This window comes from Marmota flaviventris, chromosome 3 (genome assembly GCF_047511675.1).
Source record: "Marmota flaviventris isolate mMarFla1 chromosome 3, mMarFla1.hap1, whole genome shotgun sequence".
In the NCBI taxonomy this organism is placed as follows: domain Eukaryota; kingdom Metazoa; phylum Chordata; class Mammalia; order Rodentia; family Sciuridae; genus Marmota; species Marmota flaviventris.
The window spans coordinates 79,805,517-79,832,926 of NC_092500.1; the positions used below are offsets into that span (position 1 = coordinate 79,805,517).

General features: G+C 35.8%; 1 protein-coding gene across 13 annotated transcripts in view; it reads left to right on the top strand.

Moving 5' to 3' along the window:
* The window catches only part of Caprin2 (caprin family member 2), a 47,603-nt gene that overhangs the window by 12,048 nt on the left and 8,145 nt on the right, over positions 1-27,410 (top strand). For 8 of the 13 annotated variants that reach the window (XM_071610004.1, XM_071610007.1, XM_071610008.1 and 5 more), the window contains 11 exons: positions 855-1,093; positions 2,247-2,329; positions 4,692-4,859; positions 6,255-6,298; positions 7,319-7,996; positions 11,041-11,163; positions 12,325-12,406; positions 13,798-13,853; positions 17,219-17,323; positions 20,327-20,473; positions 24,932-25,100. In XM_071610004.1, coding sequence (XP_071466105.1) covers positions 855-1,093; positions 2,247-2,329; positions 4,692-4,859; positions 6,255-6,298; positions 7,319-7,996; positions 11,041-11,163; positions 12,325-12,406; positions 13,798-13,853; positions 17,219-17,323; positions 20,327-20,473; positions 24,932-25,100 — 1,894 coding nt within the window. Of the gene's footprint in view, positions 1-854; positions 1,094-2,246; positions 2,330-4,691; positions 4,860-6,254; positions 6,299-7,318; positions 7,997-11,040; positions 11,164-12,324; positions 12,407-13,797; positions 13,854-17,218; positions 17,324-20,326; positions 20,474-24,931; positions 25,101-27,410 lie in introns of those variants that run through there. The other 5 variants (XM_071610012.1, XM_027934250.2, XM_071610010.1 and 2 more) reach the window with 3 other exon arrangements.

Below are 27,410 nucleotides of genomic sequence, written 5' to 3' on the forward strand. Positions count from 1 at the left end.
GAAAATGTAACCTGACTTTTGAATTTCCAATAAGAAGAAATACGCTGTCATTGGTTTTTCATATGACTGCACACTGTCACTTGAAGTCAGGTGTGAAATTTTCTGTTTATGCTGTCATGTTGCTGCTCAATAAATTTCAGATTTGGAGCTTTCAGATTTTGGATTTTTGAAAACCCCAAATTAAAGTATTTTTCTTAAAATATTTGGCCTTAAAAGGCTTGATATACATAATAAGAAAAAGTAAAATCTGGGGCTGGGGTTGTGGCTCAGGGGTAGAATGCTTGCCTAGTATGTGTGAGGCACTGGGTTCTTAGCACTGAATATAAATAAATGAATAAAATAAAGGTACACTAACATCTAAAAAAATTTATATATATATAAAAAGTAAAATCTTGAAATAAGTATGGCTATCAGTGATTAGTATTTTAGTTTGTATCATGGTATTTTTAAAGACACCAGGTATATCCTGGAGTTGGAAGTCAGATATTTGGATTCCCTTGTCTCTGGTTACCTGAGACAAACCAGTGAGTTCTTTTTTGGTATGGGTATTGAACCCAGGGGTCTTAATCACTAAGCCACAGCTGCATCCTCAGCTCTTCTTATTTGTTTTGAGATAGGGTCTTACTAAGTTGCTTAGGGCCTTGCTGAGGCTGGCCTTGAACCTCAGCATCCCGAGTTGCTAGGTTTATAGGTGTGGGCCAGCACACCTGGCAGTGTGTTCTTTAACTGGAAAAGGAGATGGCTTAAGCAATAAGATTTATTATCTAATCTCAGCTATTTGGAATTATATCTTGTAATCTATGAATAGCTAATGTGGGTGGTGGAGAGTTGTCATTCAGCATTTATTTTAACAGCTACTGAAAGCTCAGAAAAAGGCCCAAAGAAGGGAGCACATGCTAAAACTTGAGGCTGAGAAGAAAAAGCTTCGAACTATACTTCAAGTTCAGTATGTATTGCAGAATCTGACACAGGATCATGTACAAAAAGACTTCATTGGGGGCTTGAATGGTGCAGTGTATTTGCCTTCAAAAGAACTTGACTACCTCATTAAATTTTCAAAACTGACCTGCCCTGAAAGAAACGAAAGTCTGAGGTAAGCTAATGAAAAATTTTCCCGAAATAAGAGCCCCATAGCACTTTAGTATATATCAACGAAGAAAACATTAATTTGATCAAACATGGAAAACTTTGGCGTTTGATAGATTGTCCAGAAAAAAAGTTAGTTTGAATGTGTTAATGTGCTTTTTCATTGTAACAATGTTTAAAAAATGTCTGATCAAGTTTTAACCCCATACAATTATTAACCATGATACTAATTATAGACAGTTGAAAACTTTTTGTCTTTATCTTCTTATTCCTGCTGTACTTAAATAGAGGTAATAAAGTTTAACTTTGTCAGTATCATTGAACTTTAAAAATGAGACTTATTTGGCATGTTTTTATCCTGTGAGCAAACACATAGATCTGATAATGTAAGTTTTACAATCAACAAATTTGGGCTAATTTTTTCCTTATAGTTAGCCACTTACTATTTTTGTTTAAAGAGAGTAAATCAGTTAATAAATATATCTCTATGCTTTTGCTTTGTTAAATACATGTTGTCCCAACTTTGTGTTAGTCAGTCATGTTAAAGGAGAGTCAAATTTCATCTGTTACTAGAAATCAGCCTTATATCATGAAGGTGCCCAATAAAACTCTTAATTACCTGTAGATAGCTATTTATCTTTTTATTCCTATGTTGATAATTTACCTCATTACTACTGTTAGATTGCTTATTGCTACCTTCTCACTTTGGTGGGTCCAGGGAATGTAACATACGTAAGTATGTGAAATGTCAGCAAAATGTAATTTGAAAAATCAGCTGCTGTCTTTAAAGTTAAATGCAGCTTTTATTGACTCCAATTCATTTTTCTTTCATCTATGAAACTTGCTTTATAACTAATGATACTTCGTTGGCAGTCTTAAATTCTTTTGGTCTATTCTTTGATAGTCATATTTGGTAAAATATTTTTAGTTGATTTAAGAAAAATTTCTTATTTTTGAAATCTGTAAATGGGAATTTTACCCTTTTAAAATTTCACCCTTTATAAAAATTTCACTTTTCATTTCCAATGAGTAAAATGGACAATATTAACATTTGACTGTCTTGACTGTTAATGGATTATACTGCATGAATTGTACTGCTCCACATATATACATATGTGCTTCTAAAGCCACTTTGTTCTGCTGCTGCTTTTCCTTGTCAGTGTTGAAGACCAGATGGAACAGTCATCCTTGTACTTTTGGGACCTTTTGGAAGGTAGTGAGAAAGCAGTGGTAGGAACGACATGTGAGTTTTCTCTACTCTGGACTTATGCAGTAAATACTAAACTTTATGTCTAGAAATTTAGTATGATATTGAGGGTCTAAGCTGTGTCAGTCCATCAGAACTTACATGTCTGACAATATTATATTCATTGAGAAAATAATCCCTTTGTTCAGTTCTGTTAAAAGCAGCTGTTATGTAGTCTTACTAAAGTGGAACTAAGGGAAAAGTTTGAAGTGGCAAAGCAATGTGATTTGAGAATAAAAGTTAAGTAATAGTGCTTGCTTCAATACTAGCTTGATTATTTTGGGGTTCAGTTCTCTATTCTGAGTGGAAGTACCTGTTCTATTTAAAAATCTTAAAACCTTGACATTAGTAATGCATGGATTTATCTACCAGATTGGCATAAGAAAATATGAATGGTTTGGTTAGTCTGTTGAAGCACTGTTTTTTATTGATTTGAAAATTATCTGGAGAGGGAGTGATTCCTTTTGGCTTCCTAAATATCTATTGGTCAAATGAACAAGCACAAATGGATACATGTGATGTACATATGTATGTAGTTCCCCCCCCCCCCCAAATCAAGGATATTTAACCACTGAGCTACATCCTCAACCCTTTGTATTTTTTATTTTGAGAAATAAAACAACTCACTAAGTTGCTTAGGGCCTCACTAAGTTGCTAAAGCTGGCTTTGAACTTGCAGTCCTCCTTGAACTTGCCTCTGCTTTCCAAGTTGCTGTGGCCACTATACCTGGCAGGACATAGCTTTTTATACTGGCTCAGAATAATGAAAACTTACTGGAAGCTAATAGACATTTTTGTTGATTGCTTAACATTTAAGTTAATTGCTTTCCTTTTTAAAAAAAATCCAAGTACGTATAATTATTAAGATTTCTAACTCAAAGTTTAAGTCACAATTAAAAATTTATTTCTTGAGTGGGGTGTGGTGTCATGCACCTGTATTCCTGGCTACTCATGAGGCTGAGGTAGGAGGAATGCTTCAGCGTGGGAGTTCAATGCCAACCTGGGCAAAAGTGGGTTGCACTTACTGTATGACCAAACATTGATACTTCTAGTACCCAAGATGAATGAAAACCTTATGTTCATATGAGTATTTGTGCATAAATGCTTATGCTAGCTTTATTCATAATAATCCCTCAGCCTAGATGTTCATCAGCTGATAAATCAATAAACAAAATATCTAGGGGCTGGGGATGTGGCTCAAGTGGTAGTGTGCTCGCCTGGCATGCGTGCGGCCTGGTTTCGATCCTCAGCACCACATACAAATAAAGATGTTGTGTCCGCCGAAAGCTAAAAAATAAATATTAAAAAAAAATAAACAAAATATCTATACAGTGGAATCCACTCAGCAATTAAAGGGAATGAACTATTCATATGTGAAATATAGATGAATCTCAAAATAATTATGCTTAGTGAATGAAGCCAGACAATAAATGGGTACACATTATATGATTTCATTTTTATGAAATTCTAGGAAAGACATAATTAGATAGGCTGTTGGTTGCTGGAGGTTGGGGAAGGGGAGTAATTGCAAAAGGGGCATAAGGAATATTTTGGGTTTATGAAAATGCTTTATATCATGGTTCTAAAGGGTGGTAACATGACTATATATTTGGTAAAACTGTACTTAAGATAGGTGAATTTTGTTGTTTGTAAGCTATATCTCAAAGCTGATGAAAAAAAGAAAAAGACAAAATCTATGTCATAGTTCTTCTATGAAAGGAATAATAGACCCAGATCAAGCATAGGAACTCTGCTTAGTTTGGGAATTATTTTTCTATTGGATATTTAAAATGAAATATTCTTTAGACCTATTTGTAGTGGGCAACTTTATCATATGATTAATGTGATGTGCTACAACATAACAGTAAAATCTTAATTATGGAATTTTATATTTTCATTAAGAGATCGTCCAATTATGGTTTTACATTGGTTATTTTTGAGGAACTGTCTTTTACTTCTCCAAAGCCTTAATGGGGAACACAAAGCAGTTGCTAGTTGTGATATCTTGGCGGGCAAATGGACTTGTCTCTCAGTTCAGGGAATGTGTGCATTTGTGACAGTAGAGTCTGATTAGGATCTCTAATTTTAAGTCATTTTTCATATGGTGGAAATGGAGGCCCAGAGAAACTTTAGTAATTTGCTGAACTTTGAGATTCTAATCTTTAACAATTATATTGATTCAGCATAAAATAGAGATGGGCTGCTTATTACTTTTTATTGGACTAATTCTTTGAGTATCTCTATGTTAACTTTTGTAATGATGTACTGTAACTTGGGTAAAATTAGGATTCCTATTCCTCATAATTTTCAATGAACTATTAGGTTATGTGATAACTAAGTCCTAATTAACTCTTTCTTAGACAAACACATGAAAGATCTACTGTCTAAATTGCTGAACTCAGGTTATTTCGAAAGCATCCCTGTTCCCAAAAATGCTAAGGAAAAAGAAGTATCCTTGGAGGAAGAAATTCTAATACAATCAGAAAAGAAAAATCAATTATTGAAGACTGAATCTATCAGAGAGTCAGGTTTGTTAAAAATCTCTGGAATTGTTTATTGGTTTATATATATATTATATACATATATATACATATTATATATATAATGGTTTATATATATAAATATATATACACACACACACACACATATATATATATATAATTTTTTTTGTGTAGTTGGACATAATATCTTTATTTATTTATTTATATGTGGTACTGAGGATCAAACCCAGTGCCTTGCATGTGCTAGGTGAGCGCTCTACCGCTGAGCCCCAGTCCCAGCCTCTCTTTATTGGTTTCTTAACACTGCATTTAAAAAAAAAATTTTTTTTTAAAAAATGATTTCTTATTTTAATTCATTTGATTCTTTATGTATAGAATTCTTTTCTCCAGGTAAGCCTGAGTTTAGAAAACATCTCCAGCCTTTGTTGCCATGATTTATAGAGCAAACCTTAAGAGAAACATTAGGTTATATTTTGTTCCAAGAGAATATATTGGTTTAACCTCTCAGTTAAATTACTAGTAGGATAATTCTGCTTAAAATTGTGCCATAAATATAAGTTATAGTAGAATCCAATACTGAGGTAGAATGAAAATTTAAATAATCTAAAATCAAAATACTGATTTAGGAACAAAATTGCCAAAATTAAGAAAGACAATATACTTCTCAAATTATTTTCCTGAGAAAGAAAGATTTTCAAGAAGAAATTTGCTTTTGTTTGTTGAGGTTGAATTTATTAAAGTCTCTTTCAAGGAGGTAGTCCAGGTAGGGTTCTGGTGCCTACCAGTGAGAGTAAAGTTATTTTCAAAGTTTACTTCTCCTTACTTCTAAGACCAGTGTTTCAGTATCTCTCTTTTTTCGCTTCCTTCCTGACCTTAAACTGACTTGGAAGAGGTCTTTAAGGGCTCTTTTTCAAAGCTGAGATGACTAATTTTTATCACATAAGACCTGAACTATAATTCCAATTTAAATAAAGCTGTATTTTGGGTAGGAGGAGACAGTATTATTTTCAATCAGAAATAAATTTTTAGCTGAAACTTGACTTTAACAGAATGCTTTATATAGGAGAGCCACTAGCTTTAGTTAGAAACCACCCGCTGCTGTGTGTTTGTGTGTGTGTGTGTGTGTGTGTGTGTGTGTGTGTGTGGTTCGACCCAGGCATTACGTATACTAGGCAAGCATTCTACCACTGAGCTACATTCCCAGCCCCTCCACATGCTTTTGACCAATAAAGCAATAGTTAGAATCATTCGTACAATGAATGTACTTAATTGTACTATTCTTTTTCTGTTGTTCTTCTGAAGTCCTCTGAAATATGTTGCTGGAATGAATTACAGTTATAATAAGTTTAAAAACTTAGAATTACTTAGTATTTATTTAATATTCTTATTTAGTATTTATTTAACATTCTTTTATCTTCCCAGAGTCTCTCATGGAACTTGCACAGCCAGAGATACAACCACAGGAGGTAAGAGACTGAAAGATCATTTGCTGATGCTGTTTTTTCAGACTTTTGTATAGTGTTGTAGTTGTGAGCTGAGGCTCTGGAGCCAGACAGCCTGAGCTTGAATCCTAGCTCTGCGGATTATTAGCTTAGTGACTTGGGTAAGATTGTTGGCCCAGCTGTGTCCGTTATCCTCGTATGTAAAATAAGGATAATAATAATGTTTGCCTCATGGGGTTATTGTGAGGATCAAAGGAGTTAAATTACTTAGAATTTGGCCTGACACACAATTAGTGCTGTTAACTGTTATTGATGTTTTTATTCTTATGTTAGAATTTAAAGATGTATGGTATTATGCTCTCTCCAGAATTTACTCACATTGTTAGCAGAAAAGGGTATATTTTTTTCCCTCTTTTAGATGTGACATTGAAATTTGTGGGCCAAAAAGAGTGAGAGAAGAAAACATAGTATAATTGATATATGAAGGAAATAAAAGAAAAGGCTGGTAATACAGGAAATAGAACTAAGCAGGTTTTCTTATATGAACTATTTAAATTAAGGGAGTCAAGTAGGTAGAAGGGTCCTAAGGCTGGCAGAGGTGAAATAGCTTTGGTTAAAGGGCCTAAATCAAACAGTTGTGGCACCACAATGGGTAGTTCTTACCAATCTTTTTTTTTGGTTGTGGATGGACACAGTACCCTCATTTGTTTATTTTTATGTGGCGTTGGGGATTGAACCCAGTGCCTCATGCATGCTAGGCAAGCGCTCTACCACCAAACCACAACCCTGGCCCTGTTCTTGCCAATAATAAGTGAGTCAAACATAAATAGCTGCTTTTGGAATATCAAAGTTTATATTTCTGTTAATTGAGGAAAAAGGAATGAACAAAGAAGTAGGCCAGTCTTTTTAAGTAAGATAAGGACAGAAATTTCATATCAGCATGATGGTTCAGACCAGTGGATATGGGAATACTAGTAGATTTGAACATTGCTTTCAAGGTCTTAAATAAATTTATGACTCAAGCACATTATTTCTCTGGTTCAGTTTCTTAACAGACGCTATATGACTGAAGTGGATTATTCAGGCAAACAAGATGAAGAGCAATCTTGGGAAGCAGATTATGCTAGGAAACCAAATCTCCCCAAATGTTGGGATATGCTTACTGAACCAGATGGTCAAGAGAAGAAACAGAAATCCTTCAAGTCCTGGGAGTCTCCTGTTAAGCCACAGGAGACACCAAAGCCTGCAGTTTCCTTAGATCAGAGGAAACAAGAGATTCCAAAACTCAGGTCAACTTTGCAGGAAGAGCAGAAGCAGCTGGAGATCTCTAAATCCAAACCACCTTCCAGCCAGTGGAAGCAAGAAACTCCAAAGTCTAAAGCAGGATATATTCAAGAGGAGCAGAAGAAGCAGGAGACACCAAAGCCTTGGCCAGTTCAGCTGCATAAAGAACAGGATCCAAAGAAGCAAACTCCAAAGTCCTGGACACCTTCTGTGCAGAGTGACCAGAATGTCAGCAAGTCATGGTCCACTACCATGTGTGAAGAGCAGGATGCAAAACAGCCAGGGACTCCAAAATCTTGGGAAAGCAATGCTGAGAGTCAAAAACACTCTTTAACATCACAATCACAGATTTCTCCAAAGTCCTGGGGAGTAGCCACAGCAGGCCTCATACCAAATGACCAGCTCCTGCCCAGGAAGTTTAATACAGAATCCAAAGATGTGAGTAGATCTGCATATTGGCTCTGTCAGTGGAGGCATAAGGAATTGTAGTAATGATCATTTCTTTTAAAAACAAACCCCTTGTGAAATTAATTGAATACCCTTAACTCTTTAATGAGTTGATCTGTTATTTTTCCTAGGAGTCTAACTGAAGATGAAATTTCTACAATTATAAAATGTTAAGATTTAATGCCAATTTTTTGACCAGGTACAACACATATTTAATGAAAAGATATGAAGTACCTATATTAACATATTACCAAATATATTTCATAGAACCTTAATGAATTAAGGAAGTTGTTATTTCTAATTCAAATGTGAGGAAAATAAAACAAATAAAATTAATTGGGTTCTATGAGTCAAAAAATAAGTTACATAATTCAGATTTGAACCTCATTCACAGTGGATTTATAGTATTTCAATGTGACTGAGCTATCAACACCTCTCTTAATGAAATTGAGGAATATATTTATTTTAATCCTGAACAATGATTTACTTAGGACAGTTTTATATAAGTAATACATAGTTTGTGACTGAACGTTTAAACTTAATTATGTACTGTAAGGCTCCAGTAGCATCTAACTTCATGTGATATCTGAACAACTTCACATTATGTCTACTATACTTATCGTAAATCTTGTCTTATTTATTTATTAATACAGGTTGATTGCTTTTTATTTGGTCTTTTTTGTGTGTGGGGGGGTACCAGGTATTGAACCCAGGGGCACTTAACCACCAAGCCATATCCCCAACTCTTTTTTTATGTTTTATTAAAGATGGTTTTGCTGAGTTTCTTAGGGCCTCGATAAATTGCTAAGGCTGGGTTTGAACTCTTGATCCTCTTGCCTCAGCCTGCTGAGTCACTGGGATTATAGGTGTAGGCCACTGTATCCGGCTACTCTTATTTTTTGATACATATTAATGTTGACTTTTTAATGGTACAGTATGACATCAGATAGTGGCTATTTCAGACAAGACCTTAATGTGAATAAGTGAGTAATATAAATACTTGTCACAGAATGGGAGACTTGTTACACTGTGTTTTATTTGTGGAGTTTTTCCACTGGGCACATGGGTGATCTTTTCTGACAGAAGTTACATTTTTCTGTAATTTTTCATTTGTAGCACTCAGACTAGCCTGAATTTTTATGAAGAAGAAGTGTGAGATACATGATGGTTACAGATATCCTGGTATTTGGGGAACTATTTGAGTTAGGCTTTTTTTTTTTTTAAGTTGTAGATGGACACACAATACCTTTATTTTATTTATTTTTATGTGGTGCTGAGGATCGAACCCAGTACTTCACATGTGTGAAGCAAGCGCTCTGCCACTGAGCCACAATCCCAGCCCCTGTTTGAGTTAGTTTTGTATTTTTGTTTCAAAATAATTTCCAGAGATAAGAAAATATAGGCATTAAATATTTTGTAGTTTTGAAAAAAGAAGGCCTCATTCTGTTAATGATAAATAACCTATTTCAGGAAGATGAGGCTAATAATGAATAATCCTTGGATACAGTCCCATGCTAATGTTGCCTGTTACTAAATTGCTCACTACTGTGGTGAACACAAACTTGTTACCACCTTGCTTTATAAGAAGTGTGAACTTATCCTCCCAATGTTCTCCGCCTCTGTGTAGTGGTCTTTCTTGTATTTCTGTGCCATTTTAGTCAAGGCTTTCCAATTAGTCTTTAGCCTTATACCTTAAAACATTTAGCTTGAAAAAAACCAAGCATTACATTTTATAAACAGTGAACTAACTACCTCTGCTACCTCTAGCTCGATTCTCTTATGGAAAGAGTTGGGTTACTTATCTTTTGCTCTCCTTTCCCTCTCTTTTCTAGGAGTATTAATATTGATTTTATCTTCTCTATAGAAAATTTGTAGCTGTATTTCATTAACCTGATATTATACAACAGTAACTGCAGTGTCATAACTATTTTGAGAAACATTTAAAAACCTAATTTAATACCTCCAGACAGCTGTTTAAAAAAAATCTAATGGGAAATTGGACTAGGTATAGCAATGCTGAACCTTTTCCATGACAGAATAGTGATAATGCATTGTTTGTTACATGCTTAGTTGGAAAGGTCAGAACTCACATGTGATTTGCTTTAATAGCATAGACAGCATTCTAGTGTAGTTTTAGTTTTTGTTTGTTTGTTTTTGTTTTTAAGTAACTGAGAGGATACTACTCTGTGTAGTGCAGATTTTGTCTGTCTTGTGATTTCAGCTGTCTAGAACATGACTAGGTATAGGCAAGGGCAAAATGAATTCAAAGCCAAAAGACTAGGTAACATGAAATTAATCACTAAAGCTCATATTTTTCTCCTGAAAGAGTTCTTTATTTATTTACTTATAGTCTATTAGCTTATCTGGTACCTTTGACAAGCACTCAGGTGACTTACAAGTTGGGGAAGAGATGCAGATGGAGCCTGTCATCCTAACATCTGTAAGGAGTAATTATAAATTGTAAATTAGGTCTAATTCAAAATGTACAGCAATTTTAGCTAATCACCTTTTAAACATCAGTAGCCCTAAAGTAACAAAATGTAATAATGTATTTCCTCAGTTCTAGGGTGCCTGTGTTTGTGTATATGTATTTGTATCTTAGTGTTTCTGAAATCAGATACATCTTAAAAATATTTAATGTAATAGTAGTAATTTTTTCCCCAGAGAGAAAAAAATCATTGGTATTTGTCAGTGGTATCCTTGTTAAGAGTATGTTCAGTGCAGAGAACATACTGATAACTATTGTCAGTAGTGAACATCTCATCTCTTAACAAGGAAGTTCTGTTATTCTAGGTCTTCCCTTTAGAAATAGGTTTTTAAAGAAAGATCTCCATTAAAGTTGTCATGAATGAGGGAAAATCATTTAAAGTTTGCTTACATTATTTAGAAAATGCATTTATATAGAAATTCTTTACTTGTAATAAATCTGATAAATGAACATTGCTGTTTGTTTTAATTTTATTAAAATATAGTGAGATCCTGAATAAGGCTGTTGACTTTGAATTTCTCTTATACGTAGTGGGTTTGTCTTATAGGTGCCTAAGCCCATGCCTCAGCCTGTAGGTTCTTCCTCTGCTCTTCCAAAGGATCCAGTATTGAGGAAAGAAAAACTGCAGGATCTGATGACCCAGATTCAAGGAACTTGTAACTTTATGCAAGTATGAGCCATTTTAAAAAAGAATCTTTGGAGGTATTCATGGGGCAGTTAACTTCTGATCTGAAGAATTACAGGGAAATTGTGGATTCTGCAGTCCAGAATGAGTGAGAGTCCTGGCTCTGCTGTCCTTTAGTTCTGAGGGCAAATTACTTGATTCTCTGCTTTGGTTTCTTTATTTGAAAAATGAAGATAATATTCCCTACTTCCTAAGTTTGTTGTGAGTAAAGAAATGAATTAGACATATAAAAAAACTTCAAGTACTTATTACCGCTGTAGGTCACCAGTAGTTCCACTCAGGCTGTGAGAACCTGCTCCATGCTTGGTCTTCTGTTGGGTACTGCTGTATATAGAAAATGATAGGACATTTTTTGCCTTTGAGGAGTTTATATTTCCAGCTGTATAAGATTATAAACTTTGCTATATCAATAGTTGAATGCTAAATTATGAGATACAGAGTCTTACAGAATTTCATAATAGCATGATATTACTGAGGACTGAAGTAGTCAAATAAGGTATTTTTGTTTAGCAAAAAGATCTTGAGATTTGCATTTAGACCTGGGTTTAAATCTCAGTTCTACCACTTAAGACTTATATAATCCACGCAGGTTATTTAACTTCCAAACCTCTACTTATTTACAAAATTAAGGAATGGATTACCTCTGTGGATTATTTGAAAATAAAAGAACTAAAATGCTTACTACAAGTATGTAGTTTAAGTATGCAAAATGTGGGGAAATTTCTCTGAGATAACCAAGATATGTAGTGTAGGTAGGAAATGAGAATGGTTCTCATCACTAAAGTCTTTAACAACATGAGCTAGTAGGAGGTTGCGGTAAAATAATTAGACCCTCTCTAATTTGGGAATAATAAAAATGAGGGTACAGACTAGATTGATGCTTATGCTTAAAACAGGAGTGTCTTTCCCAAGTTAGGCCTTGTAATTGCTATCATAGTTTTTAACATTTGGCAGTTACATTAGAGTTGATTTTTGACTCTTAATTTCTTTTTTATGCTGAATTTTGAACATCTTGAGATGTTAATTAGCTAGATACCTATAGCTTTAGCTAATAAGCTATGGGCAATACCATGAATAATTTAATGGTAATATCTTTTAAATTAATGATCTTTGTTCCCTATGCATTATTTAAAATCTTATCTTCAGGAGTCTGTTCTGGATTTTGACAAACCTTCAAGTGCAATTCCATCATCACAGCCGCCTTCAGCTTCTCCAGGTAGCCCAGTAGGTATGTAATCATTCTAAAGACTCAGAACAAGGGCTTGGGTTGTGGCTCAGTGATAGAGTGCTTGCCTCGCACATGTAAGACCCTGGGTTCGATCCTCAGCACCACATAAAAATAAATAACAAAATAAAGATATTGTGTCTGTGTATAACTAAAAAAACACCACCACCACCAACAACAACAAAAAACTCAGAACAAACACCTTTAGAGCTCACAGTTATATCTCTTTACAAATCATTTGCTCTAGATAGCATAAGGGTTAAACTGAAATATGTCTCTAATAATTTATTCTAATTGTATCCTCTGCCATCAGAGTTATATAAGGATAAATTACCATTAGGACATTACTGTGCTTACCTGACCTGTTTGCATTTGGGGAGCAAGTTTTCAGATGGGAGAATGGAAATGCCCAATAGCTGGATTTTTTGGCGATATCTTATGTTCTTCTTGGAGTGATTTCTGACTAGAAACTGCTTGACTCTTTTGGACTCCAAATCTGGAGTTGGTGCTTTTGGATCCTAACTATGAGATCACCTGAGAGATGTTTAGAACAGTGACTAACACAGTAACTAATGATAGACCCCAAATGTAAATCTGGTCTGCTGCTTTAACAGGTAGCCTTTTTGGTTCATATTAGGTTCTGTCAGGTGAGGGGAGAATATAATCAAAGCCATATTCCAGTGCAGTGGGCACTAGACACCAGCTCAAGATAGGGGCAGCAATTCCAGGGTGAAGTAAGGAGAATCAGTAGAAGGTAATTAACAATTGTGATAGACATTAACAAGAAACCAAAATGAAAACTACATGTTTGAAAAGCATATTATTATAACCAGCAAGAAAAATACCTAAACAGATGACCCAGCTAAGACTTATTTTGAAACCTGTGAAACTTGTGTTTTATTGGTTGTTTTGTAAAGTCTTAGTTCTTTTCTTTAGAAGCCTTGAAATGCTTATAACCCTTTAACCTTAAAATATCACCATGAAAAAGTATCACAGATGAAATTAGTATTTTCAGCTCTTCCCCACCTTCTCTGATTTTTTTTTTTTTGCATGTGGGGATGGAACCCAGGAGTTCTCGCCACTGATATACAACACATACCCCCAGCCCCTTTTATTTTTATTTTTGGGCAGGGTCTTGATAATTCGTTCAGGCTGGTCTTGAACTTGTGATGCTCTTGTTTTAGCCTTCTGAGTAGCTGGAATACCAAGCATGTGTCACTGTGCCCAGTTTCTCTGGCTCTTTTTAGAGTACTAATGAAGAGTGCATGATGGACTTAATACCTAGTTCTTCCAGCTAACGATTTTGCTGTAAAGTGTAAACTTTAGTTTCTTTCCAATTGCTATGCAGTAACTTTTCTCTCCTCCTCAATAATGGTTTATTTTACTCTCTGCAGTATCTACAGAACAAACTCTTTCCAGTCAAAGTGATTTTCTTCAAGAGCCATTACAGGTAATATCCTCAGATTACTCTTTTTTATTATTCAGGGAAGGACCTCTTGCTTTGGCAAGAAAGACCAGACTTATTAAGATACCTAACTAAATTGTTTAAAGTAGGGCTGGGGTTGTAGCTCAGTGGTAGAGCACTTGCCTAAATTGTTAAAAGTGTTTTAAGACTATCTAGTTTTTTTAGATTAAGCATACTGGTTCTAAAAAGATTCTCTGACTATGCTGAAAACATCTATTACAGTAGAGACAGTTGACTGATTTTGGTGAGTAAAGAACAACCCTGAAGAATTCAGGGGTACCTTGTCTAAGAATATTGCTTTTCTATTGAGCTATGCAAGTTACAGTTCATTAGCATAATAAAGGGTCTAAAGAAAGAAACTAATTTTGTTTAGTCCATGGTTAACCAGTCCATCCCCCACAGCCCATAATAGTTCATTCTTTTCATTTTCACTGAGTACACTTAGAAGCACAAAGGAATTAGATTTTGAGATCCCTAATGTCAAGTTGCATTTCCATCAAAGGTAAGCCCAAACTTACTGGCCATTATTTTTGAAAACGTTTTCTCACTGTTTCTGTGAAAGCCTTATGACAATTTTCTTGACAGTAGCTCTTTTGACAGTAAGTTAAATATTTTGACTAGTTGGTTCAGCAGTTGTGATCTTCCCTTCTGAAATCCTCTGAGTAAATACCATTTGTTTATGGTGGTTTATATATAATTTGAAAAGGTGTGGCTTAGTTTTTGGGGTTGGGGTACGGGGGACTTAACCCATTGCCTTGTTCATGCTAGGCAAGCACTCTACCACTGGACTACATCTTGAGTCCTCAGTTTTTAAATTGTATTTGTTAAGCAAGGTATATCAGGGGTGTTTTGCCCTATCTTTTCCACTTACGCTTTTACTAAAGTGGTTTTGTTTATCTTATCTAGCTGTTAGAATTCTACAAAACGCCTTCATTTGTCAAGATAAATTCTTTTTGAATAACTACTGGTCTGTGTAGAAGTTCTCAGGTACAGGCCGACAGGATGGCTACATCAGAATTTCTGGTCACTCTAATAAAAATATGTATTTCTAGGTATAACTTTAAACCTGCTGGAGCATCATTTCCAGGGTTGCTATCTAAGCATTTATTTATTTATTTTTTATTAAAGAAATTTTTTTATTGTACTGGGAATTGAACCCAGGGGTGCTTTACCACTGATCCAAAGCCTCCCCCCAATCCTTTTTTTTTTTTTTTTTAATTTTGAGTTAGTTTCTTGCTGAGTTGCCAAGACTGGCCTTGAACTTGGAATACTCCTGTCTCAGCCTCCCAAGTAGTTGGGATTACAGGCACATGAGGCACCTGGCTAAGTATTTATCTTTTGAATATAACTCCCTGGTGAATCTGCATATCTGTATTTGGAACCACTCATCTCAAACATCATGTTTACTCACCAATATGTAATCTTCTTCCAGCTGGTTCACTTTTTAAAGAGTGGTAGTTTGGAACAAGAGCTGCTATAACATGAATACAAGTGTAAAGAATATGTCTTTGCTGGGCTTGGTGGTGCACACCTATAATCCCAGCTACTTGGGAGGCTGAGGCAAGAGGGTCACAAGTCTGAGGCCAGCCTCAGCAATCTAACAAGACCCTGTCTGAAAATTTAAAGAATTAAAGGAAAGGGCTAGGATGTAGTTCAGTGTTAAGCACTGCTGGGTTCAATTCATAGTACTAGGGGAAAAAACATGTGTCTGTCTTTTTTGTTGTTAAGTAAACTTTTTCCCCCCCTTAAATCTCTTATGGTGCTAGGATTTGAACCCATTGGCACCCCACAATGGAGCTGTATCTCCATGTCTTGCTAAGTTTAATTTGCCAAGGCTGGCCTTAAACTTTTGATCCTTCTGCCTTAGCCTCCCTAGTCACTAGGATTATAAATATGTGCCATCATGCCTGGCTTCAAGTCTTTTAAAGTTTAACTACCAGGTGGTCCAAGAAGCTTTAATACTTAGCATCTGTGAAACCCTTTTGTTGAGAGACTTATGTCCTCACAACAGCCAGTTCTATTTATTTTTTTGCAGTTGTCTCATTATTTTAATAAGAAGCACAGAAAAAAAGTCAGTTTTTAAAAAATATCTATGAAGTGTTTTATTTAGTACCTCTGTTTTTAACATACTTTGTGCACTTCTAAACATCTAAAATGACCAGATGTTTCAAATAAGGACTTAACGTTTGTAGATTTTATGCACAGTAATGCTGAATAAACTACACACATCCAGCAATGGTTGTATCTAAATGTGTCTTCTAAATAGGAACATTCTGGCCTAGAATACTTAATTTCTTCCAGTTTCTTCTCTGCTATGTGTAACATAGATATGATGTTAAAATTTCCACTTCTGAAAGTCCTTTCAGAAGACAGAAGAAAGGCATAGTTTTAAAAGTGTTCAATCTCATATTCTAATATTTTAGTTGGATATAAATTATTCCTGTTTATGTTTATAAAATGTTGTACACGATTAAAAAATTATTTCCATGTGATCTTTTTTAAAACTTGGTCCCACACTCCTAAAGGAGCAGCATATCATGAAGGCCCCTTTGGAGGGTTGCAGCAGTATAACTTCTAATGTTTGGTTACCCCTCGTTAGTTTCCATTCATGTGTTTTATTACTTGAGCTTCTGAGAACCACATAGAAGCATTTAGATAAAATTATTGAATTTGTGGACGCTTTAGACCTTGCTTACTAGATTTTGGGAGGTATCTCTGATATATTCTAATAATTGCTGTGCCATAGATTTCCTTCCTAGCTACTCTCATAGTATTTTATTGGTTACAGTTGGTGCAGCCTTAGTTCCTGCTGTGCTATCTCACAATTTTTCTTTTATTCATGCTTTTAATTTAGTTTTGCACTAGAATTTTAGTGTTATTTTGATTTATGTGGAGCTTATCCCATTTATACTTCCAAATTCCTCTTTAATTCAGAAAGTACTTATAGAATAAAAGCCTAGTTTCGATGATCGCTGACAGTGCTGTGGCTGAAGAGTTCATGTGCCCGAGCTTACACCCTCAGTGAGCTGCTTTTTGAGACACTCAGTCTAGCCCTAGGCCTGGAGTTTGAATCTTAATTCCGCCACATAGTTTTTGTGTAATTTGGGAAAATCACTTCACTTTTCTTTGTCTCTGCCTGATTATCAATAGAATGGGGATAGTTGTACATATTTTACAGGGTTATTATTAGTATTAAATACTAATATGTGTGATGGGCTTAACATAATGCTTAACACTAGTGAGGGCTAGTAAGAGGAACATATTAGGAGACCTAGGGCCCAGGAAACAGAAAGTGAGCAAAATATGACTTTTTTTTTTTTTTACAGTATTTTATGTCTTCTTGTGTCTAGGCTACTGCTTCTCCAGTTACTTGTAGCTCAAATGCTTGCTTGGTTACTGCTGATCAGGCTTCAACGGGATCTGAAACAGAATTTGTGACCTCAGAGACTCCTGAGGTAATAAAAGGCTAATGGTCTTAAATTCTTTTCTTCCTAAAAGAATAGCAGAACTAGTTTATTTTATGAATTACAGGAATGATTAGTTGAATGATGTAATGTTTAATTTATTAAGGTATGACTTTATAGATGTTGTGGTCCTAGAACTTTTCTAGGTAACTTTACAGTGGCTTTGCGATATAGGTAAATTTAATAGTGTATTGCCTTATCTTTTGTAATAAATATTTAATTTTTCATATAGAAAAGTAAAAAGTTTTAGGTAACAGTAGGCCAGATTTCCCTAAGGAAGACCTGGACAAGTTTTTATTTTTTCATGACTGAAGACAATAATTTTTAGGATTAAGATTAATGCTAGCCCAGTGTGGCAGTTCTCACCTGTAATCCCAGTGGCTCAGCAGGCTGAGTCAGGAGAATCGAGAGTTCAAAGCCAGCTTCAGCAATGGCCAGGCGCTTTGCAACTCAGTGAGACCCTGTTTCTAAATAAAATACAAAAGTAGGATGCGGATGTGGCTCAGTGGTTGAGTGTCCCTGAGTTCAATCCCTAGTATCAAAAAAAAAAAAAATTAATGCTAATTCAAAAGTTGGGTATGGTAGTTCATGCCCGTAATCTCTGTGGCTCAGAAGGCTGAGGCAGGAGGTTTATAAGTTTAAAGCTTGCCTTAGTAGCTTAGTGAGGTCCTAAGCAACTTCATAAGATCCTGTCCAAAATAAAAAAAGTTAAAAGGGGCTGGGGATGTGGCTCAGTGGTTAAATGCCCCTGCGTTTAATTTCTGGAACAAAATCAAATAAAACTGATTAATGTTAGTTCAGTTGTGAGTTACTCTTTTGGCTTATTTGACAATATTAGGTTTTTTTGTGCTTTCAGTTTTTTTTTTTTTTGGTGTGTGTGTGTGTGTGTGTGCGCGCGCGTGCGCGTGCGTGCGTGCGTGCCAGGAATTGAACCCAGAGGTGCTTAACCACTGAGCAACATTTCTAGTATTTTTTTTTTTTTTTTCCTGGTACGGGGATTGAACTTGGGGTTGAACTCAGGAGCACTTGACCACTGAGATACATCCCGAGCCCTGTTTTGTGATTTACTTATAAACAAGGTCTCACTGAGTTGCTTAGTGCCTCACTTTCACTGAGGCTGGCCTTGAACTTGTAATCCTCCTGCCTCAGCCTCCCCAGCTGCTGGGATTATAGGTGTGCACCAATAGCTACCACACCCTGCACCAGCACTTTTTTATATTTTATTTAGAGACATGGTCCTGCTGAGTTGCTTAGGGCCTTGCTAAGTTGTTGAGTCTGGTTTTGAACTCATGAACCTCCTGCTCAGCCTCTTGAGCTGCTGGGATTACAAACTGTTCTGAGTTATAGATTTTGATGTTTGAGCAAATCTTTGAGACAGACATAGCAGGATAAAATGAATTTTGAAGGACAATTTAACAACTATTAGTTTTATTTTGGGTGTGCTATTATATAGAAATATTCATTATACAATACAAGAAAACATAGAGGGGCTGAGGTTGTGGATCAGAGGTAGAGCTCTTGCCTGGCATGTGTGAAGCACTGGGTTTGATTCTAAGCACCACATAGAAAAAAAAAAAAAAAAGGTCCATTGATAACTTAAAAAAAAAAACCAAAACACACAATCATTAGTTTTTAGTTTTTTCAAAATATTTATTTTTTTTAGTTGTAGTTGAAAAAAAAAAACTTTATTTAATTTATTTTTTTATGTGGTGCTGAGGATTGAACCCAGAGCCATGCATGTGCTAGGTGAACACTCTACGACTGAGCCACAACCCTGGCCCCACAATCATTAGTTTTTATGGCGCTACCTTGGTCTAAATTGAGATTTGGTTCTTCATTTTAAAAAGATGGGGGAAGAAGCTGGGTGTGGTGGCAGATGCCTGTAATTTCAGTTGCTCAGGAGGCTGAGGCAGGAGCATCACAAGTTTCAGGCCAGCCTTAGCAATTTAGTGAGGTCTTGTCTCAAAATAAAAAAATTAAAAAGGCTGGGGGTGTGGCTCAATGGTTAAGAACCTCTGGGTTTGATTTCCAGTACTCAAAAAAAAAAAAAAAAAAAATAGTGGCAAATCAGTTGGATGTGGTGGTGGTGCACACCTGTAATCTCAACTACTTGGGAACTTGAGGCAGGAAGACCTCAAATTCAAGGCCAGCCTTGGCAACTTAGTGAAACCCTACCTTAAAATAAAATACTAAAAGGACTGGGGATGTAGCTAAGTAGTAAAGAATCCCTGGGTTCAATCTCCAGTATTGAAAAAAAAAGTAGATAGTGATTTTTACCAAGTGACCACAGGTATCTGCTTCATAACTAATTGGAATTGAGTTTTATTATCTATTTTTTTAAAATATTTTTAAGTTGTTGATAGACCTTTATTTATTTATATGTGGTGCTGAAAATTGAACCTAGTGCTTCACACATGCCAGGCAAGTGTACTACTGCTGAGCCCCAGCCCCAGCCTGGTTTTACTATCTTTTTAGAAGTCTTCGTCTTCATAGTCTGTTATGTCAAGAACTAATTGTTTCCTTAAAGATTAATTAAAATAGGTCAGGATTGGCTTTCTTTTTTTAGTTAACTGATTCAGAAATCCACTAATAAGTCTTTAAAACAGAGAAAAATTAACACTAAAGAAGTAACCAAGATTTTTCTTAAGCTCAATTCCACTGTATAAATTTGGAATAACATTAGATTCTTAACTGGAAAATGGTATTTCAGGGTTCAGAAATGATTAGATGCTTGTAAAAAGGTCAGCCCCTCTTTTGTTAGACTGATTATCAGTAAGACTCTTTGACTTAGTCAGCAGGCTGTGCAAAGCAAATACTAGTGTGCATCCTCAGCAATTGAGATTTGAAATTGTAAGCAAAAGCTATTCTTTTGCATTCCTGTGTCCAAATGTCATCCTAAAGAACTTGCTGACTTGCGCCAGTTTGGGGTTTAGTGTAAGTGAACTGCTTGTTATATGGCAGGTGATTGGCTGATGTTGCATTTCTTCCCTGCAGGCAGCAGTTCCCCCAAGCAAGCCACCGTCTTCACTAGCTGCTCCAACTCCTTCCATGGCAAAGGGTTCTGAACAGGGCTTCCAGTCACCTCCAGCAAGTACTAGTTCAATAACCATTAACACAGCACCCTTTCAAGCCATGCAGACAGTGAGTATGAACCGGGAATGATGATCACAGTTAATTATTCATTATTCTGCTTAAGAGTCTTTGTTTCTCTTACATCTATTATTAGTGCTATGTGAAAAGTTTGCCTTTTGTATTCTTATTTAGGTGGTTAGAATTTACATTTGTCTAGTTGACATACTGTTTTTGACAGAGGAGTATTAAATCCCCAGTCCCTAGAATTTTGAATGGGTCTTTTATCAGAGCATTGTTCCCACTCTGAAAACTAGCAGGCAAAGCTGAAGGCTTATATCAGACAAATAAAATATGTGGTTGATTCAGTACCCTGCACAGCAAAAAAGGGATGAAAATGTGCAGGTGAAAAACATCTGTTTCTAGGAACAGCTTAATAATACTAATCATTACTAAAAGGGTACTAGCAATGTTCTTAGCATTAGTAACCTGAAATTCAGGGCACAGACTTGCTTAGCACCTCACTTCATTATTGGAGATTTCATTTGGTTTCATCCTGGTCTCATGCTTGTTCGTAGAGATTTATTCAGATTTGTTTGGTGTTCTGAATTATGTATTTCTTTACAAATTATAGTTTTAAACTCTATTTATTTATTTATCATGCTGGGGATTGAACCCAGGGGCACTTTACAACTGAGCTACATCCCCAACCCTTTTTTATTTTTTTGAGACAGGTTCTTGCTAAGTTGTCGATGCTGACCTCAAACTTGTGATCCTCCTTCTTTAACTTCCTGATTTGTTGGGATTATGGGTGTGTGCTACCATGTCTGGCTTAAAACTTTTTTTCTCTTTTTTTAATGATAATATTGCAGTTAGATTTCTACATTTATTCTCTAAACACAGTAGCATGAAACAGTCTGTAGGGCTGTTAGTGAGCCTAATTGGCTCAGTGTTCCACTCCAGCTCCTTTGGAGTGATGATGGGGTGTGTGTGTGTGTGTGGGGGGGCCCTTGGAGTGGCAATGGGAAGCAGGCACAATGTAGGGATAGGCTGGTGAAGTTCGACACCCGAATTCACCAATCTTTTCACTCTGTGCTTAAGCAATTAGAATATCTTAGTTTCCTTGCTTTTCCTCTTTCCCTGTCAGTCCATCCTACACAGTTTTGCCACATTGGGTTTACTTTTTCTTTTGCCTAATTGAAAGCAAGCAGTGGTCCATTACAGAATGAAATTGAGTCTTTTGCCTGACACTCAATACCTTTGTAGTCTTGTATAACTTGTCAAACCAGTCCCCTAATGGGCTTGGCTTGCTCATTGTTGGCACAGTACCTATTTGCTCATGCCTCTGTGTTCTGCCTGTTTTGAAGCCTTTCAAGTTCAGATCAGTTCTCATTTATTCATTCATTAGAAATGTAGTTATGAAGCCAGATCAAAATCACTGGGATTATAGCAATTAAAAATAGGTCTTTTCTCAAGAAGTTTGCACTTTTATTATTGCAAATTAAATAATAATTTATTATATTATTATTATTAATAGAAGTGGGAGATTTAGAAAGACAAATATATATATTATCAGATGCCATGTAATATAAGGAAAAATGGAGCAAGGTAAGAAAGCCAAGGTAACAGAAATGTTCTTTTGTAAATTATGACCAGGTTCTGGAAGGTTATTGCTTGCCACATAGTAAAAATTCAGGAAGTAATAAATTATTTTAGTTTTTTAAAAAGGATCCTTTTCCTCTATAGGTTTAATGCAATGCCAATCAAAATCCCAACGGCATTTCTTGTAGAAATAGAGAAAGCAATCATGAAATTCATATGGAAAAATAAAAGACCCAGAATAGCAAAAACAATGCTAAGCAGGAAGTGTGAATCAGGCGGTATAGCGATACCAGACTTCAAACTATACTACAGAGCAATAGTAACAAAAACAGCATGGTACTGGTACCAAAACAGGAGGGTGGACCAATGGTACAGAATAGAGGACACAGAAACCAATCCACAAAACTACAACTATCTTATATTTGATAAAGGGGCTAAAAGCATGCAATGGAGGAAGGATAGCATCTTCAACAAATGGTGCTGGGAAAACTGGAAATTCATATGCAACAAAATGAAACTGAATCCCTTTCTCTCGCCATGCACAAAAGTTAATTCAAAATGGATCAAGGAGCTTGATATCAAATCAGAGACACGGCGTCTGATAGAAGAAAAAGTTGGCTACGATCTACATACGGTGGGGTCGGGCTCCAAATTCCTCAATAGGACACCCATAGCACAAGAGTTAATAACTAGAATCAACAAATGGGACTTACTCAAACTAAAAAGTTTTTTCTCAGCAAAAGAAACAATAAGAGATGTAAATAGGGAGCCTACATCCTGGGAACAAATCTTTACTCCTCACACTTCAGATAGAGCCCTAATATCCAGAGTATACAAAGAACTCAAAAAATTAGACAATAAGAAAACAAATAACCCAATCAACAAATGGGCCAAGGACCTGAACAGACACTTCTCAGAGGAGGACATACAATCAATCAACAAGTACATGAAAAAATGCTCACCATCACTAGCAGTCAGAGAAATGCAAATCAAAACCACCCTAAGATACCATCTCACTCCAGTAAGACTGGCAGCCATTATGAAGTCAAACAACAACAAGTGCTGGTGAGGATGTGGGGAAAAGGGTACACTTGTACATTGCTGGTGGGACTGCAAATTGGTGCAGCCAATTTGGAAAGCAGTATGGAGATTTCTTGGAAAGCTGGGAATGGAACCACCATTTGACCCAGCTATTCCCCTTCTCGGTCTATTCCCTAAAGACCTAAAAAGAGCATGCTACAGGGACACTGCTACATCGATGTTCATAGCAGCACAATTCACAATAGCAAGACTGTGGAACCAACCTAGATGCCCTTCAATAGACGAATGGATAAAAAAAATGTGGCATTTATACACAATGGAGTATTACTCTGCATTAAAAAATGACAAAATCATAGAATTTTCAGGGAAATGGATGGCATTAGAGCAGATTATGCTAAGTGAAGCTAGCCAATCCCTAAAAAACAAATGCCAAATGTCTTCTTTGATATAAGGAGAGTAACTAAGAACAGAGTAGGGACGAAGAGCAGGAGAAGAAGATTAACATTAAACAGGGATGAGAGGTGGGAGGGAAAGGGAGAGAGAAGGGAAATTGCATGGAAATGGAAGGAGACCCTCAGGGTTATACAAAAGTACATACAAGAGGAAGTGAGGGGAAAGGGAAAAATAATACAAGGGGGAGAAATGAATTACAGTAGAGGGGGTAGAGAGAAGAGGGGAGGGGAGGGGAAGGGAGTGGGGATAGTAGAGGATAGGAAAGGCAGCAGAATACAACAGACACTAGTATGGCAATATGTAAATCAATGGAAGTGTAACTGATGTGATTCTGCAATCTGTATACGGGGTAAAAATGGGGGTTCATAACCCACTTGAATCAAAGTGTGAAATATGATATATCAAGAACTATGTAATGTTTTGAACAACCAACAATAAAAATTAAAAAAAAAATAAAAAGGATCCCTTTCTTCTATATAACTTTTATTCTCAGTAAGCCTTATTATGATAGCTTAATAGGACGTTTAACATTTACTCTTTGGTGTCAGTTCTGTCTGGAATTAAATGGAATTTAATTTACCATTATAATAATTTTAAAGTGTGTAATTCAGTGGTATTAAATACATTCATATTGTGTGTAACCCTCTCTACTATTTTCAAAACTTTTTTCATGATACCAAACAGAAACATTGTACTCATTAAGTAGTAAGTTGTTATTCCTCCCCCTCCCCAGCCTGTGGTAACCTCTATTCCATGTTCTATATCAATAAATTTACCTATTCTAGGTACCTCACATAAGTGAAATCATGCAATACTTGTTCTTTTGTATCTGGCTTCTTTCACTTTGTGTAGTACTTCAAGGTTCATGCATCAGATTCTCATGCCTTCCTCTGGTTAAAGAACATTTCATTTCATGTATATATTGTGTTTATTCATTCATCTGTTGGCGGGCTCTTGGGTTGTTCTACCTTTTGTCAGTTATGAATAATGTTGCTAAATACACAGGTCTACAAATATCTATTCCAGTCCATGCTTTAGTTATTTTGGGTGCATACCTAGAAGTGAAGTTGGTGGATCATATGGTTGTTTATGTTTCACTTTTTGAGGAACCATTGTAATGTTTTTCATGACTGCATCATTTTACATTCCCACAAGCAATGTATGTTCTCCACATCCTTGATACCACTTGTTTTTTGTCTTTTGATAATAGCTGTCCTAATGGGTATGAAGTGGCATCTTATTATGGTTTACATTTTCCTCATGACTAAGTGTGTTGATTATGTTTTTATGTGCTTATTTGTCTTCTTTGGAGAAATGTCTATTCAAGTCCTTTATACAAATAGAAATATCAAAATATTGTAGTTTGATGAATGCTATCCTTAGGTATTTCCTATAAACATTCACAAATGGCCTTATTTACCCTTATCTTTTAAGGTATTTAATGTTAATGCACCTCTGCCTCCACGGAAAGAACAGGAAATTAAAGAATCCCCTTATACACCTGGCTACAATCAAAGTTTTACTACAGCAAGTACACAAACGCCTCCCCAGTGCCAACTGCCAGCAATACATGTAGAACCAACTGGCATGTCTCAAGAAACTGGTAAGATCTTTGCATATATTTTGAAGATTTTGGTAACAGGTAATTAAATGGAAAGGAAGTCTGTAGTGACACTCAAAACGTTCTTTCTTGTCCAATAAACCTTTCTAAAGTGTTGAGAAGCACTGAGTGTCTTTGTTTCTCTTTAGTTAAGTTCACCTGTTAATTTGAACTTTTATAGAGAGGCAGAACTTTGATGGCTGATTTAACCTTGTAGAGTTGTGTTTTTTAAAATCTAATTGCTTTGAGCACTCCACTGAGGTAGATAGGGTACTTTCTGACTATGTGAAGATTCCCCCCCCCCCCGCCCCCCACCTTGGTACCAGGGATAGCCACTGAACCATATCCCCAGCTCTTTTTTTTCATATTTTATTTTGAGAAAGGGCCTTGTTAAATTGCTGAGACTGGCCTTGAACTTGCAATCCTCCTGCCTCAGCCTCCCAAGCAGCTGGGATTACAGGTGTGTGCTACCATATGCAGTGCATGAAGATTTTGAAACCATTGTGTTAATTTTTTCACCACAGACAAAGGGTTATCTGGCCTTTCCCTCTCTTACATACAACATTGATTAATGTGAAGATATAACTTAGTATGCTTATTATACTGTTAACAGAGAAAGAAGAATATTTTGATCTTTTATGCTACTTTAAATTATGAAATAGGCAACTTTGTACTTATTTCTTAAAGGAGCTCTTGTAGATTTTCAGTGTTGGTATTTCAACTCCTTATTCACTTTTCTGAAACTTAATGTCTGAGCAAGTGAACTGAGCATTTTTTTTCTTCCATATTGGGGATTAAACCATGGCCTCACTCATGCTAGGCAAGTGCTCTACTGCTGAGTTACATCCCTGGCTGTTTTTATTTTATATTTTGAGACAGGGGCTCACTAAGTTGCCCAGACTAGCCTTGAATTTGTGATCCTCGTGCTTCAGCCTCCTGTTTAGCTGGGATTACAGGTGTGTGCCAACATGCCCAGCTTGTTGGTACTTTTCAATAAAATGGTGAAGAGATAGTAATTATAAATCTCTAACCACAGGGACCTCATTCTGTTCTCACCTATTTTGTTGAAATATAGGGCAGGTGATCTACATAAATAATATTTTGTCATATGCTTTTTCAATTATGAATTCTATGAATTAGGACTAATTTTCTTCTACTCCCTGGCCTGAAAGGTTAGCTTATTATGTTTTAAAATCATGGTAAAATATACATAACATGAACCTGACTATTCTAACCATTTTTAAAGTGTACAGCTAAGTGACATTAACTGCATTTGTGTTGTGCAGCCATCACCATAATCCATCTCTAAAACTTTGTCTTTCCCAACTGAAACTAGAACCATTTAACATGAACTCCCTCTTCTCCTCCCTCTCCAGCTCATGACAACCACTATTTTACTTTTGTGTCTTTATGAATTTAACTACTTTAGCTTCCTGTTATATTATTCAATATTTGTCCTTTGGAAGTGGCTTTTTTCACTTAGTATAATTTTTTTTCACAGTTCATTGATGTTGTAGCATGTGTCAAATTTCTTTCATTTATAAGAAATAATAAATCATACTCATTTCTCTCATATACACACACAAAAATCACTTTTTTGCAATTTATTTATTTTTAAAATTTATTTATTCATTCACTTATTTATTTATTTATTGTTCCTAAGAAAGCCTTTATTGTCTTGTGCAAAACTGATACATGTTCAAAGCATTACATTTCGGAAAGTGTCTCAGTTTAATATCAATTGATATATTCCAAGTAAGCAACATTACAGAAGGCCAGTGCTTGCTGAGTTCATTAAAATTCTCATTTTTGCCTTTTCTTTAAAATTCACCATTTGGTAAATTAGAAAAAAATTGATATGCACTAGAGACTATAAAGGTCTATATATATATTTTTTTTATTGGTTGTTCAAAACATTACAAAGCTCTTGACATATCATATTTCATTCATTTGATTCAAGTGGGTTTTGAACTCCCAATTTTACCCCAAATACAGATTGCAGAATCACGTCGGTTACACATCTACATTTTTACATAATGCCCTATTAGTAACTGTTGTATTCTGCTACCTTTCCTATCCTCTACTATCTTTAATGTGCTGAGGATAGAATCCAGTGCCTCACACATGTTAGGCAAGCACTCTACCACTGAGCCACACCTCAGCCCCTGCAATTTATTTTTATTTGTTCTAATTAGTTATACATGACAGTAGAATGCATTTTAACACATTATACACAAATGGAGCATAACTTCTCATTCCTCTTGCTGTAGAGGTGCTGAGTCACAGCAGTAGTGTAATCATACATGTATATCG